This window comes from Ascidiella aspersa, chromosome 1 (assembly GCF_963924565.1).
Source record: "Ascidiella aspersa chromosome 1, kaAscAspe10.2, whole genome shotgun sequence".
Taxonomy (NCBI): Eukaryota; Metazoa; Chordata; class Ascidiacea; order Phlebobranchia; family Ascidiidae; genus Ascidiella; species Ascidiella aspersa.
The window spans coordinates 4,568,896-4,587,038 of record NC_139447.1 but is presented as its reverse complement, the minus strand read 5'-3'; the positions used below and the strand labels follow the sequence as shown (position 1 = coordinate 4,587,038).

Sequence of the window (18,143 nt, the reverse complement as noted above, 5' to 3'; positions counted from 1 at the left end):
TGTTTAAAATCGCAACGGCATAAACGCATTTGCGAGCACAACCCAGAATTAAGAAGGAACGCGAACTGTCCTGAAGGTGTTTTACGCGATATCTTTAGGCAGTATTGGGGGTTCTTCTGTGATCATGTAGGTAGGTAGTGGGCCCAAGGCCATTGCACTTCGGCTTGGCTGACCATTAAAATGCGGGTAACTCGACTGTATAATTTCTGTTAGCGTGGTACGCGTTCGCGCAAAACACATACAAACGTTTACTCAAAGAGATAACAAATAAAAGGCCGGAGTGCGTCGGAAAAGGTTAAAATGATACTTTTGCAATTCGGGTTTTGTAAGCACCTTTTACGCAGCAGTTCGAATAATTAGACATTGTGCGCAAAAGTCAACTATAATATCAAACTCAAAAAGTCACTCTTGATATAAGCTTCTCTGCAGAGTTCCGGTGTGTAAAAGTAAAAATAAGTTACGTGTCAAAAAATTACAACGTGCCACCTTTAAAACAACATACCAACAAACCACAAATTCCGTTAGCCTATAACAACTCGTTTCGCGACGGAGTTCAAAAAATGACTATCATCCAATATACAGCAGTGTTTCTCAACTTTTTTTTTGCGGCCTAAAAAGCGTGTATCTACTCCCGTAGTGTAGGGCATGGTTTCTTAACCGGCGGGCTATCGCCCACTGGTGGGCCGCAGAAGCATTTAAATACTGCAAAGTCTGTGAAAATTTTAGTTTTATTTGTTTATTACTTTAGTTCATTTTACAGTACATTTTCAAGCTCCGCATTAACAGTTGCGTCATGTGTAGGTTATTATTATGGAATGTTCTTTTTTCAACATTTTTAAAGTTATTTTTTTAATTTTTACACATTACATTTGATTAAAACCAATTTAGGCAGAACTTTGAAAAGAAAGCAGCCACGGAATATGTTAAAAATAAAAGTTGGCCACGACCATAAAAAGGTTTAGAACCCCTGTCGTAGAGGAGTGAGGGCAGGTCTTGGTCAAATATGATTTGTTTTACTAATCCCGATTATCTCCTGTTTCACTCGTATTCCAAAACCGCATATTCAATAAATGAAAATCATTCAGGGCGATGATGATCCCAAACCAAAGGAGGAGTAAGCAAATTGCTAGCCCCAACAACACTGAGATCATTGAGCCCTCAATGAAAAATGAAAAACGGTCACCGTTTGGTTTGGTTCGGTTGGGTCACCGACCGAATTAGTTGGAATGCTTTTGGAAGGTTAGTTCTCATCAAGATTTGTCCAATACTTGAAAACAAGTTATGAAGCAATCCCGAGACATGACTCACATTAATTAAATTCGAACCTTTGTGCTAATGTCTTACGGTTTGTGTGCTTACAAATAGTTCATAGTTCAGGAAAAAGGGTCGCCATAGCTTCGCTGTTACACTTTATACGCTTTGTATTTGGGGCGTAGCTAAAATAGGCTGAGAAACAGTGTTCTACACAGAAGCCACGCGAAATCGTCCGGCACTTACTAGTAGGCTGCCTGTAGTTGCTGGAATCGGTCAGGTCAAATGTGCCGTTGGTAACGGCCCACCCGTCGGAGCCGTGATAGCGCAGCGTGCCGTCATCTCTCACCGCCCCTTTGGCAAAGAGCAGGTTGTACTTGGTAGCTGCAACGTCCCAGGTCGTCATAATATTTGACACGTTCTTGGTGACGCTGATTGGACGCAGGAAGGAGCACGTGATCAATCCGTCGGCGATTCCGGCGCTGATTGAGTAGTTTCCCGTCACCTGACAACGCAGAAAGCGTGGCGTTGTGCCAGTGTCGTAAACAATTTATTTTGAAATAAGTCTCAGCCAAGCCTTTGTGAAATAACTTAAGTCTAGGTCAAACTCGTCCGATTATAAGCCATAATTCAACTAAAAAATAACAAAAAAGCAACATATAAACTGTTGCTACCAGGCATAGATATGTAAATCAAAAACAACTCCTCTGGTAACCAAACAGCAACATGTAGCAATCTAATGATTTTACGTGAAAAACGTGAACAAAATATATAGATTCATTTTTATTTCATAATAAAATGGTATATGAAAACCCTTAATTTCAATCCGAGTCATTTGGCTAAAAGACTGAAGTCAAGTCAAGTAAATTAACCAAAACGTTTTGGTTTTTCTCTTAAAATAGACTTTTGGGTGTAAAACTCCAAATAAAAAGCCTTCGCGTTTGTCATTTTAAAGCACCAAAAAAACATTCGAATCGTATCAAAATCAACCCTCTATACATAAGCCACTTCTAAAATACATAAGCCGCTTTTACCCAGACGTTTCGTGGGCAAATAAGGTTAAAAAATAGCTTAGCCTTAGGGCTTAGAGCAAGTAGTCAAACCCTTTAGCAGAATGGGCCGCATTGACACTCGGCAAAACCTATTAAATTGAAAGGGTGACGTCATAAGTTACGTCATAAAACAACAAACTTTTTAACTTAAATACCCGCTCTTTAAGAGTGAACTCGTGCATAAATATGCTAGTAAATATCGGTTTTATCGCGCGTAAAATTGAGTTTACATTCCGTATCATGTTATGGTACGACACCTTAGGACTGATATATTTCCTTAAAAATGCCACAAAAACACTCATTTAGAAAAACACCATTCTTGGTTAACAATAATGGTGCACAAAAGTGTTCGACGGATGTTGAAATACGACATTAGACTCCATTATACGGGTAGTCTTAAAAAATATAAGATTAGGCCTACATCAAATACTGCGAGTTCTACACGTTTTGATGATAGTGAAAACATTGTTTTAAATAAAGGCTACTGAAAGTGTAAATTAGTGGTGGGCCGCACGTAAACATCAGGCGGGCCGCAATGCTTAGAGTAATCATCTCAAATGTGCTTTTTTGTTTCTTTGAACCAAAATGTTGTCTTCACCGAATAGGCGCCACTAACCAAAAATGTGTTTCTATGTACGCCCACCTGCCCAAAGATCCCTGGTGTTTGATGTCCGAGAAGGACGGCATGCGTGATAGTAATGTCGCCAGAGGTTGTACTCCTCCGTGAGCAGTAGTAGCAGTCGTCTGAAGCACCAGGGAAGACGCCCTGCATGTTTTAAACATAAAACAACTAAAAAATACTTCAAACTTACCCTTGTAAATTGAATTGCATTTAGAGCCGACACATTCGGCTGCTCAGAAAAACCTTGTAGAAACGTGCATTACTGTAAATCAGTGCTTTTCAACCTTTAAAAGGACCTTTCGCACTTCGTTATTTCGGAAAATTGTCATCCGCACGTACAACACACAATAAGTTGCAACCTTTAGTTTTCCTTATTTGTGAAACAATAATGAACGGGTTTGTGTATTAAAACCAGGCCTTAATCGATATAAAACACATAGATTTAGCTGCATTGAACCACTGAGAAACTATACTGTACCTGTAGTGTAACCCATAAGTGGGCGCACCAGCTTATTTTATTGAATTACACTACGCATAATGAAAACTCATAATATGCAGTATTTTCAGCCGCATTACACTTTTTTTACCCCCACAAGTGCGTACCATTCGACGGGTTTAAGAGCACTGATTTAAATAAAAATAGTATAGCTTGTCTAACACACTTTTGCCAAACATACCATTAAGGTGTCTTCAGATATGGCCACACCAACGTAACCGGTTCCATTTCCGACTAAGGTGAATTTTAGGACGTTTTGGCCGTCATGCACCATTGGTTCCCACTCGACCGAGCCACCTATCATGTTGTACCACTTACCGCCACCATGCGGCAGTGACATGATGTTATCGCGAGCAATGTTGATCTGCGTGAGCACGAGGCGGTTGGAAATTGAAGAGGTTTTCTTGTTTTGTCTTTATTTATTTATTATTTTTTTTGTCAAAAGGTATTTTTAAGTATACCTTCAGAAGTTTGTTAGGCTAAAACAGTTGTTGTTAAATCTGTGTGCACCAATGCTTCTTAATATACCCTAACCATTTATATTAAAGAAGAATCTTAGTGAATATTTGTCCCAATGCCTAATGTTTTCGGTAAATACAAAGTTTTATCGTAGAAAAAAGAAATGTAAGTAAAATTTAACAAATTTAAGTAAATTTAGATATATGCGAGTGCACTGTTTTTCGGGCTGTTAAGCAAATATTATTCAGTGCTGGTAAACTCAATTCTAAAATTAATATCCTATTTTCTTAAAAATAAAAAATGCCTTCTCACAATTCATGACGTAAATGACTAACCTAGTTTAGTACGATCGTCACTAAAAACACCTCAGTATCGAAAGAATATTGAAACTTATCGGTTTCAATTCGATATTTCCTTTTTTCCTATTATCTGATTCCTTTTCCAAAATGAGTTGAGATTCGGTAAGGCAGCAATAGAGTCATACTTACGCGTAGGCAATCTTTTTTTAATCGCGGAACAAAACTATACTCAGAAATGTCTCTGCGGGCCGTCACATTTTAACTGTGTTTAGAGTCACGCATCTTATTGTAGCAACCGCAATGACTGTTAATCAGGGATACAACGTGGTCTCGTGCCTATTGTGAAATAGGTCGCGGCCTGAATGATTTTTGTTGGCGGGCTGGATCTGGGCTGCAGGTTAAACACCTCTGCTCTAAATCTGGGTGGTATAAACCTAGAGCATAGCGTTGGCCCTGCATTTTGGCTGATTTGAAGGAATAAGCCTATAGGCGCCGTGCCTAACATAGAATTTCTTTAACGACCTAATAAGTATCTGTGCCCATGCATTTTAGCCGATTTGAAGGAATTAGCCCAAAGGCGCCGTGGCTAACAGAAAATTCTCCAATGACTTACTATATACAAATTCATTTTTACCGCCAGGCATGAGTTTTTTGTGTGTGTGTTAAAACGGTTGTATTCCGAGTACAACAGTTGTAGCCTACTTAACATACTGTTTTTGCCCTGTTGACTTTGACTCTCTCAAAATCCAATATTTGTCTTTTTCTAGGAAGAGACAAAACTGACGTTCTTTTCGCCTTTTCGTAGTGCAAATCGGCGAGTATAATCTATAGATTGCTACGAAGGGCGAGAGTGCATGTAAGTTTGAGAACAACTGGGTTAAATAACCGATAGCATTGCATGCTATTTTCGTAATATCATGCCGTGTGATAATGTCATTATAATTTTTTACTAGAAATTGATTTAATTCGGCATGTAATAATAGAAGGTGTGTAAATTTGGTTTTCCAAGTGCGACGCGAGCCCAAAAGTTTGAGAACCATCTTTTTTTAAGATTGAGTTTTTTTTGTGCATTTTTCCAAACGATAAAAAAAAGCATAAAAAATAACTTGGGACCTTACGGCCATCGAGACGAGCTGCCTGGCTAAACGAAATACAAACTCAACACTTACAACACACCTAAAACCATAAAAATAAATTGTGGTGGTTAGTTTTATTTATTAAAGCATTTAATTCCCCACAAATGTAACAATTATGTTGCACTAGACTTTAGTTAATTGCTATTTACTAAACAAATCATTTGGGTTACGTAATTTTATTCTTTTCATCAAATGTCTACTTACGGTTCCTCCAACAATCAAAATTGCACTGGCAAAAACGCAAGTGCTGAGTTTGAACATTTTTCTGTCGTTTATTTTGTCTTGAAAATTAAAATTTTCTGTTATTAAAATGCTAATAAAATCGTAAACATAGTTTTAAAAATTGCTGAAAAACCAAAAATATTCCATTATTGCCACTGAAAGCGTTTTGAAAGACCTTCATTGTGTTCGAAAATAAAGTTTCTTGCAAGGCAAAATAAAAGTTTAAGGGAATTGGTCGGTCCTTTATCTGCTAAAGCAAACAAGAGAAACACTTCAACGCCAATTGATTTCTTTACCAATTAACTCTATTTTTATTTTACTAATTAATTTTTTTGCAGCCTCACAACCTGCGGCCTGTTGACATAACTCGATGCAATTGTTTTTGATAAGCTTTTTAATTGTTTTTTTAGCGGCCGTTTTTTTGGCTGCTTTGCAAAATCGACGACAGGATGTTAGGACCGCACCCAATCCTGTCGTAAATATCTAGGCTTTTAGAGGCAGAGCCTGTTTTCTGAGCCTTGGCTAGGTGGCCTTTTGTCACACCAAGCCAGTTCTTTTGACACTTTTGTCGTTATATACATACTTCTGCGATTTTGTATTTAACAGTTGGAAAGTACTATCGGCATTTTAACGTAGCCAAGTCTCTTTTTACTGACATTTTTATGCATTATACATTTTATCGTTTAGAAGAGCTCTGTCACAGGTACAACCACACAATAAACTCTTTAATACATGGTTCCACCTTTAAACAACATCACACAAATGAAAGTGTAGAGTGTAGACCGGGTGTGGGCAAACTGTGGCTCGCGAGCGGCATGCGGCTCTTCGGCATGTTTTTTGTGGCTCTTCTAGTCCAATCGTAAAATTCCAAAAAAATTGTAAAGACTACCAAGAGTACCGTTTATAAACGTTTCCCTTTTTTATTTCTTTACTTAGGCCAGTATTTCGATTATGACGTAACACTAGACATAGAATCTGAAGAGTTAGTTGCAAGTCAAGCAATTTCATCTACATAATAATATTTCGTTATTATTGCTGAACTTGCGTAATTTTGGGTTTTTGTATTGAAATATTTTTGTGGCTCTTTGGTACTTGTATTTTCTGCAAATGGCTCTTCCATTGCATACATTTGCCCACCCCTGGTGTAGACCATCAGACCAGAGGCGTAGCTAAGGGGGTGCGGGGGGTACATATGTCCCCGGGCGCCAAGGTACAGGGGCGCCAAAATGAGGCTTTCAAAAGCCAAAATGAGGCTGATTTTTCTTTAAATACCATATTGTATTAAAATTTGAATAGTTTTTTCGTTTAAAGTAAGGTGTATTATGTTATTGTAATAGAAAGTGTGATTAAACATGAAGGGGGGGCGCCAATTTTATAGTTTGCCCCCGGGCGCAAAATACCCTGGCTACGCCTCTGCATCAGACCAACTATGGCTCTCGGAATTATATTCGTCACGTCCAAAAAGGTAGCGCCCATCCATATAACAAACATTTTCGGTAGCATATAGAATAGATAGAGGTAGACGCTTGATTGAATTTGAATAGCTTACAGGGCCACTTAAAAACAAAGCTTATTTTGCAACATTTTTTTATTGCTTTTGCCATTCGGTAAACATTCAACAGCAATGGCAATGTTTTGGTTGTCTGCTTTCAAAATACTACAGCGGATTGATTAAGGCTACAGAACTCAGTTTCTCTAGCTAGTTATTTACCCAACTCAGTTTCTCTAGCTAGGTATTTTTCTTATAGTGTTTAACCAATGGAAAACAGGGCTCGTTTGGTTTGCTGGTTGGTGACTGGATAGTTTAAGGGTTTCACTTCGCTGACGCTCGCGCCACTTTTTAGGGGTTTCGCTCGACTGAACCTCGCGACATTTTTTGCCACAAAGGTGTACTGACTATAAACTGTGTTCTCAAACTTTGTGGTTGATGCAATTCCTACACCGAGATCTTACATCAGTTGAAAATGTGTGGTTTTAAATATTAAGGTCTCTAAATTGTTTGACAACGTTCTTTAGTAAGGAAAACAATTAATACTTGCGAACGGACGCCACAATTTAACAGCCAGCAGTTTTTTTATAAATATGTTTTTTAGTTTCAATTTGTTTGCATGACTAATTGTATATTTTCACAGGCTCGTCGTTTAATTAAGTGTTTAATTAAACTATGCCCTTTTATTTACATTCTTTGTGGAAAAGCCTTGCTTGTGACCTTATGGAAAATCACAACTTGCCTTCTACCACTATAGTCTATAGCAGTGGTTCCCAAACTTTTTTGGGTCGCGGCACACAAAATTCTTTTAAATAATTCGCGGAACATTTTTAACAGAACATCAATAAGAGTATCTTACAATGGCACTTAATACACGACAAACTATATGTAAATATTGTCAATATTATTATTTTGTAATGGATAGTGCGTACTCAAGTCTAAAATGCTTGCGTGTATGCCTATTGTTAACACAAATAACTTATTTTTCAAAATTACAAAAAGTTTCGCGGCATACTTGACAATCTCTCGAGGCACACTAGTGTGCCGCGGCACACAGTTTGGGAATCACTGGTCTATAGGCATTAGAAATTTTCCACACCCAGTGTCTCCAGTATGTCAGTTGCACAGGGCTGTTTTACAACAACCTGTCGTCCCTTGTTCAATGTTTGACTGCTGTGATGGTCACAGTTTGTGGTTACCCATCGAATTTCACCTAATAATACTCAGCAAAAATCGCGCGCGTTATAGTCCAACATGTCCCTTTTTGGTATTTTTAATGAACCCAAATAAAAAATTGATTTCATTTGTTACACATATAAAATAAAATGTGTTTAAACCTTAACGGAGATGCAAAAAGAACTTAAAAAAATCAGAGAAACAAAATTCTGAAAACTTTGTCGCTTTGTTTAATCACCCTTCTTTCAGCAAAATAAAAAGAAAGCGACCTGAAAAAGTATGATAAACTGTTAACTGTTTAGTGTTTATTTGTGCAAATAGATAGTAACTGCATGATTGTCAACCATTTCTAGCCATAGAGCAGCGGTTCTCAACCAGTGGGCCATGGCTCACTGGTGGGCCATGGAAACTTTTGAGGTGGACCACAAACCAATTTAAAAAAGTTAGATAATATTAAAGAATTTAGTTTCATTTGTGTCACTTTACTTAATTTTACAGGAATAATGGCTTGGGGAGGAATTAAGAAGGAATGTAAACGAAACCTATATTTATTTTTCAGAAGCAAGTAGCTCACTAGTTCATGTGTGCTCCGCTACTTTTTGTTCTAGAACTTTTTTATAGTTTGTTCTTTCATAAAACTTTTGGGCCACAGCATTTTTGTGCAACGAAAATGGGCCACAAGAGAAGAAAGGCTGAGAATCACTGCCATAGAGAATAAATTGAGGCAAAATAAATTAACAAACTTTTCGGCAATTAAACTTCTTTTGTTTTGCCGAAAGGGTTATTTTTGCGTTGTAACATTCTTTAATATTGACGGTTTATTTAGTCAAATAAGTTTCCTCGTACGCCTAGCCCTGACTGTGGATTAGCAAAAAAACAACATATTGCAGTTTTTCGCACAGGAAAGCGTCTACCATATAAAAAATAAACACTACTAGTATTTACGGAAGCTTATCGTTTCCTCATTTATTTGCTGCATAGGGTAAACATTGCGAAATTTTAGTAGAAAAAAGGCATGTACAAAGAACGAGTGTTTATTTTATGTAGCACAAAAATTCCTCTATACGTCTACGTAAATAATTAGAACAAAGGTAATTGTTGCAACGCAACAGTTCTTTATAAATTCATTTTCTTTTCTACAACAAACGTAGAAATTCATCAATGCATAAAGGGTATTTTTGCGAATTGTTAGTTAAAGTTCACACGTTAAGTATAAAGTAACTGTTAATCAGTAAGGTTTGCAATAGTAACATAAGCACGTTACAGTAACCCCACCAAAAATGTTACGACTGGTTAGACTGAGAGTTTACACACAGTACACACAAATGTTACGATCGGCTACTTTGCTGCAACAAGTACTCCAAGAATGAGGGAGAACACCACCAAATGCAACGTGGCAAAACTGCGCTGTGCCTTAGATGTTGTGCTGGGTTGAGCAGTAGATGTTGTGCTGGGGGCCATGGTAGTAGCTATTAAGAAACATTATAATTAGAAAAATACTGTATTTCAGAAGGGTGCTTGTTCAGTAACAACAAAGATAACGTGAAATAGCGTTTCTTAACCCAAGGGAAAGCATTTAGGTCATCTTGGACCTTGCTAATGTTTGCTTATTCATTAGTTCTTTTCTGGTCATGACTTTATATTTAATTAAAAAGAAAGATTAGTCAAGTTCCCCGTAGGCTAATGGCACTAATACGTAAAGAAACGAGCTGCACAAAAATGGCTTTTATGCAAAGCTCTAATTCAGGGGCGAATCTAGATTTTGTTACGTCAGAGCGTGACGTCATAAAACGATTGATCTTAAAAAGGCTGTTTTCGAGCAAACTTGTGCGTAAATAAGGGCTGAAATCCGCACTGAATACATAAAAGAGACTTATATTCGAATATTCGAATTAAATAATTTGAAAAAAGTGCAGTTTGTAGATTGAGATATCACAATCTACAACATGTCATTGCATTTACGGCGCCTTTGGGATAAAATGTTGTTTTTTAAAGACCAAATACATACAAGAAAGTGAAACAAGTTTGCTATGCGAAGTGTGTGGTGTACAGTAACTTTTTATTTACTAATTCCGATAAAAAATTTGCACTTGAAAAAGAATAATCCTGACGAAAGAGGCAGCATTTTTAACGACTCCTACCTGTTTGTCGGTAAAGAGAGTTGTCGACGAGACTGAACCGTCCGTGAGTGTGCTTTCGCAAAGTGTGTTGGACCAACGAGCCGTCGTTCAGCACAGCACCCTCGGCGTAAAGTAGGTTAAAGGAATCGCGTGTCAAATTCCAGGTTGTGCTTCGGCCGGCAACGCTCTTCGTCACGCTCAGCGGTCGGTCAAACACGCATGTCATGACGTCATTCGTAATGCCAGAGCTGATAGCTGCTTGCACCTGCCCAGTGACAAAATAGCTGCCCATAAACCACCTTTCAAATGGAGCGCGAGAAAAAAATTGGGTTGCCGCAGTTGTCCTCAACCGAGGTGCCGCGGCGCCCTGGTGTGCCATTTCTAATGCTCGTTCAATGGTAGCGAAAGATATTTGAGAATTTTTAGGAATCTGATTTTTGCTCAATTGGTAAGATTCTTAATACCACTACTTGTGTGCGATTAGAGACCATTATATCAAATGACGAATCTCGTACAATTATCAATTTTAATAATACAAATTGTATTTATATGCAATTGAAATTGTATTTTTATGCAATTGAAATTGTATAGAGATGCAATTGAAAAACAATGTTATTTTGTCAATGACTCGACCCTGAGTTATTTTCACAACGACTTCAGTATAACAGCGCGAGAGTATAGCTGGCGCGTAAACTTACCGGTCCAACAATGGTTGGTGCTACTTGCACTGTTAGGTAAGCTGATTGCTGATCGAGCGTCGAAGACACAGGAGTCTGGCGGGCACAGATGTAGCAGTCGTCGTCGGTCTAACAGCAGGGAAACAAAACCGTTTTCATTCATAACTTTTTTTTATAAATTATGTTCCCGTAAGCAAGTTGACTACTGTAGGACACGTTGCCTTAGATAGATAAACCCAAAAATTTGAACTACTGTAAGGATTCACTTTGTACCTGTAAAGCATCTGCGTTACTTGATTCAATGATTTTTAACTTTGATCTTTTAGATAAAAACTACTCGATTTGACTGTGAATACAATTTAGGTAAAATAAAGGTATTTATTTTATTTTTGTCAGAAAACAGTTGGAAATCTATTCTTGTTTCTGTTTTGGCAGCTGTATCGTGAAGTAATTCTAGAGATGAAATAACTTCATAATTTATTTTAGTCCAATTTTTTTCTTCCTAATAACATAACTTGGAACTAACTTCTTACAGCCGTGACGTGGACTTGACTTGGGCAAGGAATGACCTCGAATTAATTTGTTATTGATTGACATTAGTGAGTCTACATTAACTTAAGTGATTTTGCAAATGACTGGACTTGAACTTGTGTGTCCTTTTCAAATGACTTGTTTACAACCATGCTTAGCGAAAACCTTAACCTTAGGATCAAGAAACTAATATAAATAGTTAAAGGGGCGAACAACGACGCAAAAAGTCTGCACTCTCATACCATGCTGTTTCCCAAAGCCATCAAATTGATTTTGATGCCGCTTCAATAATAGCACGAGAGTCAGGCTACAGAAAAAGATTATTTTTGGAATCTTGGAACGTTCATAAGAAGGGTAACACCATGAACATCAAAACAGATGCTCTCGGCATGCTACAAGCACTTGCTGAAGGACTGGAGGAAAAACGTTATCGCTAATTATTTTCTTATCGTTTCGTTGCTCGCGTTTTTTCTTGCATTTTTCCTTTGTGTGTTTTCTATTTATTGTACGAGCGTTCAGTGTCTTTTACCCTGACGAAGGCGACTTGCATAGGTTGCCGAAACGTTGGTAACGAATTACAATTACCAGAGTAGCTGCTTTTTTAATTTATATTACTATGCCTGGCAGCAACATTTAATATAAAATTGAGAGAGATTGTTGCCAAAATTCAATTCAATTTATATTATTTGGCACATAAAGTTGATACAACAACAAAAGCAATAAGATGCCAGAATGCACCGATACAACTAACAGGTTTACCTGTCAAGGTGCCCCCTTTCACTATATATATATTATCAAATACAAGAATTAGAAGAAATGGCCAGGACAAGTGCGTTGTGACTTACCATGTCCTCATCAACCGATATCGCCATGGAAATGTATCCTGTCGCGGCTCCCACCATCGTAAAGCGCATCATCGCTGCATTATTCGCCATGACTGGCTCCCACTTGACACTTACAGCTCCCACCACCCATTCTCCACCGCCGCCGGATAAGGCATTGATTGTGTCCTCGGGATTGGGTGTGGGGTTTACTAGAAGTATTTATTGCAAGAATAAGAGTAACGCTTTCGTCCGGTTCGAAAGCTCGCCACTATACAATGTCGGTAAGTAGGCTCATTATATATAGTTTGGTTTGTAAACTGGCAAAATAACAGTCGCGCGATCAAAGGTTGAAGTGGCAATGAAATGTATAAAAACAAGTTGCAGCGCTTAAAAATGACTTTTATTGTTTATGATTTTTTTTATTTGATACGTGCCTAATTATTCCAAATACTAAAGAAAACTTGTTCTAATTGAACCTATCGAAAAATGAAAAACAATTTATTTTATTTGGTGAATGTACAGGAGTATGAATAACCTATGTTTTGTGCTTTCTTATTAATTTCCTATTTTTCTAAAAGGTAATTTTTTGCTAAAACGCAAGTTTACAATAAACTTAGGTTAAAAACTTGGAAAACAAGACACAAATTTATCTAGGCTGTAGTGTCAGTTCGCAGAATAACTCTCATTGGCTTGTTCGTCACTGTCTGGGAGTTTATATAGGATCACAACATTGCAAATTTGCACCGGGTGTCTTCGCAAATACAAAGGTATTTTGATATTGCGCGCAGCATGGCATTAAAAACACCTATCAAGGAACTTACTTGTCCTTGCGTAAAGGGCGTTATCCGTCAGGCTAAAGGCACCGCGGGTATGGTTTCTGTACGAGTGGTATACCAGATCTCCACTGCCAGTTACTTCCCCTTGAGCGTAGAGTAAGTTGAACGGATCGCTGGTCAAGTTCCAGGTCTGGGGTGTACCGGCCACGTCCTTAGTTACGCTGAGTGCACGGAAGAATATGCACGTCATCATGCCGTCTGTGATGTCAATAAACTCCACGTCACCGGAGTCGATCTGTAAAGGCAAATGCATGCAACGTCGAGGAGCTATTTAGGCGACGAAAACTGTCAAATGTGGCACGCGACCTAATAAGAAATGGCAAACAAGCCCCCAAAATTTCAGCCAATTGTCAAAAAATCGAAATTTGTTATACAGTCATGTGAGGGACGTATAGGTAAGTTTTTAACTCTTTAAACATTCTCGTATTGAAACGAGTTCATCCCAATAAAACTCGACTCACCTGAAGCTATAGACACGTGTAAACGCACTTCGTGTCGTGTATTTTGTAAAATACTGCGTTTACTAAAGCACATTCAATGAAATATATTGCCTGCTTTAAAAAAATCACAATCACTTCAAAAGGATGAAAAATTACAAGACATTGTCTCCTGGTGTATTTTATATATTCTGTTTTTACGACGGTGTAGGTCATGGTAACAACTTACTGGTCCAACAATCGTGGGTGCTGTTCTGTTTGTTAAGTAGGCCGACTGGGCGTTGACATTTGCCGACGTTGGAGATTCCCGGGAGCAAATGTAGCAGTCGTCTAGGCTCTGCAAAACAACCACTTGAAAGTTAGATCGGTGGTTCTCAACCGAGGTGCCGCGGCATTCTAGCTGGTAAGCTTCTGGATTTTGTGTACCATAAAAGTACCAAAAAAAAAAAGCTTTTTCAACCTTGTTGCACTGTTAATGTGCTGTTTTAATTACGTATATTGTAACGCTACAGTTAACCACTTAGCAAAAATTATAAGCAAGGATGCCGCGAACTATTTATAATTTCTGTAGGTAAGCCAAAAAAGGTTGCGAAACACTGAGTTAGATTATAACATTCTGAATTGGTTTTAGACCAACTATTTTTCAGGCACGGATTCCTACAACATTAAAGACTGTTCAATAAAGGAAAGGTAAGATCGATATTGACATGATAAAACTATCTTCATTCTGCTTTCTTGAAATCTTATCACACTAAAGTTTTAAATAACTTAAAGAATTGCGTCCACTATTTACTTGAAGAGCCTATAGCTTAATTAATGTTTTTATTATGTTACTGATATGTCTGTCTTGACTTGACTATATATTGTAAAGCATTTATTTGATAATATTGTTGTGTTTCCAGCAAGCCTGTGGACGTTAATCGGTTGGCTTCGAATTCGAGAGCAAGGGGCGGGGGGGCACTTGGTGTTTAGTGATAATTGAACCGTGACTTATGAAAGGTTGAGAACCACTGGTTTAGTCTTTTTTATGCCAATCGCTTGACTAGACCTGCTTCTGTAACTGCTTGGGAATAGCATTTTTAGTTATAAAACGATCCAAATTGAACACGTCTTGAGTACATCACTTACCACTGTAGTTATCAACCTTTTATTGCTTAAGGCACCCTTAAAAAATATAAATGGATTTTTTTAATTTTCTTAGAGTATTTTACTAAAGTGCCACTATAAATGGAACTGGAACAAGACAACCAACTTAAAACATGTAGGAAAATGTAATTTGTTGCAATGGTCTCTAATCGCACTCAAATAGTTGTATAAAGAAGCTTATCAAATAAGCAAAAATCAGATTCAAAAAAATGTTGAAATACCTGTCAGCACCTTTAAGCACTACAAATGGCATACCAGGGCGCCGAGGCACCTCGGTTGAGAACCACTGGTTTAGTCTTTTGTTATGCAAATCGCTAGGACTGCACCTGATGTTGTAACTACTTGGACACAGTGTTTGCATTTAAAGAAACGACCTCAAAAAACGGGCAACTTTTTATGTTTTTAATTGTATTTTAACATGTCTTGTGCATGTCACTTTAAACACGTCTTGTGTACATCACTTTTACCATGTCTTGTGTACATTATTTTTAACATATCTTGTGAACATCACTTTTACCATTTCTTGTGCATATCACTTTTAACACGTGTTGTGTACATCACTTTTACCATGTCTTGTATATATTATTTTTAACATATTTTGTGAACATCACTTTTACCATTTCTTGTGCATATCACTTTTAACACGTCTTGTGTAGGCCTACATCACTTTTACCATGTCTTGTGTATATCACTTTTAATATGTCTTGTGTAAATAACTGACCATATCCTCGTCCACCGAAATCGCCATCGAGACGTATCCAGTCGCTTCACCGATCACCGTGAACTTCATCATGTCGTTCCCGTGATGATTCACGGGCTGCCATGATATGATTCTCCCGCCGTGAACGAACCAGGTGCCCCCGCCACCGTTTAGGGCGGCGATGTCGTCATCGGTACTGGGTGCGTTTGCTGCATATTTGAGGGATGGGTGTTAAAGTTTGAAAAGTTTAGAGCAGGGGTTCTTAAACTGGGGTCCATGGACCAATTTGGGGTCCGTAAACTAGTTTTGGGGGGTTCATAAACGCCTAATTGAAATATTAGTATATGTTTAAGAAGTAATCAATTTATCAAAGAAAAACAATTAAAACTAAAAATCAAACGGTTTTGCACTGAATGTATGAAGACTCCATAAAACTTTCACATTTATGGAGCAAAATCGTCAGATTGATGAAGTCCATTTGTATTGTGACGTAAATTTATGACGTCATTTTTTAATTTTTTTGCTTACTAGGGTCCAAGCAAGCCAACAAAAATTGATCCGCGGTAAAAATAATACCCCCCCCCTCTGGTTTAGAAGCAAACACCCGTTACCTGTTGTTAGGTAGGCTTGATTCGCCTGAAAAAAAAAAAACAACGATTAGTAACACGAATCAACAAGTTTAACAGATCACGTTTTGGTTTGCATTATGCTTCTCCGCCAAACGAGTATTAATAACCTATCCTCGAATAACTGGCGGTCGAGTCATGACTTTTTTGAAGAGTAGACTCGCAGGTATCACCCTATGTGAGTCACTTTGGGCGCGTTTGAATTTTAAGGCTGAATATTCCTAAATATGAACATTGATATTTAATTTATTTTGATAAAAGTCTGATTGCTGGCTAAGTTAGGTTGCTTTGAGTATAGTGTGTAACTATTTCTCATTAATATCTTTTTCTACTTTCGGAGGTATTACTTCATAAAATTTCGAGCTCCGTGCTTTCCTTTGGTCGGTAAAACCCTGGTTTGTAAAATAGAACAAAACAACGGAACTGGCACTCTAGTATGGTAGCCCTTAGTTTTTCACGAAACCTAAAAAAGGACGATTTACTGATTTCAAATTTGAAGCAGTTACTGTACAAAGCATGTAATTTAACTGTTCGTTCACACCATATCCAATTACGTTTCTTATATGCTCAAACCGGAAATAGTTGGCTGGCATTTGCTCAAGTGCTTTGTCTGGCCGAGCTTGTGAAGTTCGAATTAATTATATTGTCAAGCTTGCCTTCTCAAGATTTCTTACGGTTTGTGTCATTTCAAACTAATCGTTTCGTTTTACTCTTATAGCCCAAATTACAGTTGTGAGGAAAAATTAACTCCATTTCCAAGCTTGATAACTTAGAACCTCAATAACTTGCTAGAAAACTACACATGGTTGTGAGTAATGCGCAGGTAGTAAAAGTACCAAACGGCTTCACTTTAAATATTACAGTAATTTTGTCGGACCATTGAAATTACAATGACCTCGTAAGCCCTAGAAGGCCATTAGATCTCATCCGGGGTGCCGCGGCACTTTTGGGTTCCGCTTTAACGCCTATAAGGGCGCCAGGATATATTTCAAATTCTTTAAGATCCCAATTTTTGCTCTATTGGGAAGATTCTGGATACCATTTTGTGCACGATAAAAGTGCCAAAAATTAGAAAGGTTTGTTCAACCTTGTTGCACAGTTACTGTGATATTCCAATCTCGTTTATTGTAACCTAACAGTTAACCACTCAGCAAAAATACGAGCAAGTGTGCCGCGAACTATTTATAATTTCTGTAGAGTGCCGCAAGCCAAAAAAGGTTGCGAAACACTGCCATAGACTCTCTCTCCATACAGCCCAGTCGTACAATTAACCGTGTCCTAAAACTGTGAATGCTCAATGGGTTTTCCTTAAAATTAAAGTTAAGCTGCTATGCGAGTTCTTAGCGTAAACGAAACTTGTTTACTTTGGAAATGCAAAGCAGTACGGCGTTTTAAGCATAAACGAGACGGGCACAGAGTGTATTATTATGGCTTCAATTTGTGACCGACCACAAAAACAAATTAAGCGTTTTAGCAAAACTTGCTATTTATTTTTAGTCATGAAATTTGCATTAGTTAAAGATACATTCACTGTTATTTTGCGAACAACACGTTCGCCGCTTACTACTATACGCTTCCTAAAGGGAACTAAAACTTACGAAATAAACAACAACTTTATCTGTTGGTGAAACAACAATTGCATTAGAACTTACCAACACGCCGGCGGCAATCAGTATATTAAAAACCGAACTCTTCATCATTTTAATCCACACAGCAAGAAGTTGGTAGAAGAATGAACACGAACGTCAACTCAGCTGGAAGTTTTGTCGGGCGTTTTTCTTTTTTCTCTGTTTTCTTCGCTTTGCCTAGTACAAAATTCCTTTGCCAAATATAACCATACGTGCTTCACAGGACACACACCAATAAGTGTTACTATAAATACTGTCTTTAAAAATGCGACACCAGGCCTAAATTATACGAAATGACTTCATACATCCTGTTAACCCATTTAAATTTTCAAAACATTATATTCCGAATCACATAGTGTCACAAACGTCCCAAACTAACGTTACATCTTGCACTTGTAAATCTGCTGCTTACTTCA

At 37.8% G+C, this 18,143-nt stretch overlaps 1 protein-coding gene across 1 annotated transcript; it reads right to left on the bottom strand.

Moving 5' to 3' along the window:
- Nucleotides 1-9,151: 9,151 nt before the first annotated feature.
- On the bottom strand, nt 9,152-17,843 carry LOC146166662 (uncharacterized). The gene is made up of 9 exons (XM_083389188.1): nt 17,752-17,843; nt 16,085-16,109; nt 15,495-15,682; nt 13,857-13,964; nt 13,176-13,425; nt 12,376-12,563; nt 11,021-11,128; nt 10,344-10,587; nt 9,152-9,671 (listed from the first exon to the last, which is right to left on the bottom strand). Exons 1-9 carry the CDS (start codon nt 17,797-17,799, stop codon nt 9,541-9,543), a joined length of 1,290 nt encoding a protein of 429 aa, XP_083245314.1. The 5' UTR covers nt 17,800-17,843; the 3' UTR covers nt 9,152-9,540.
- Nucleotides 17,844-18,143: the final 300 nt, after the last annotated feature.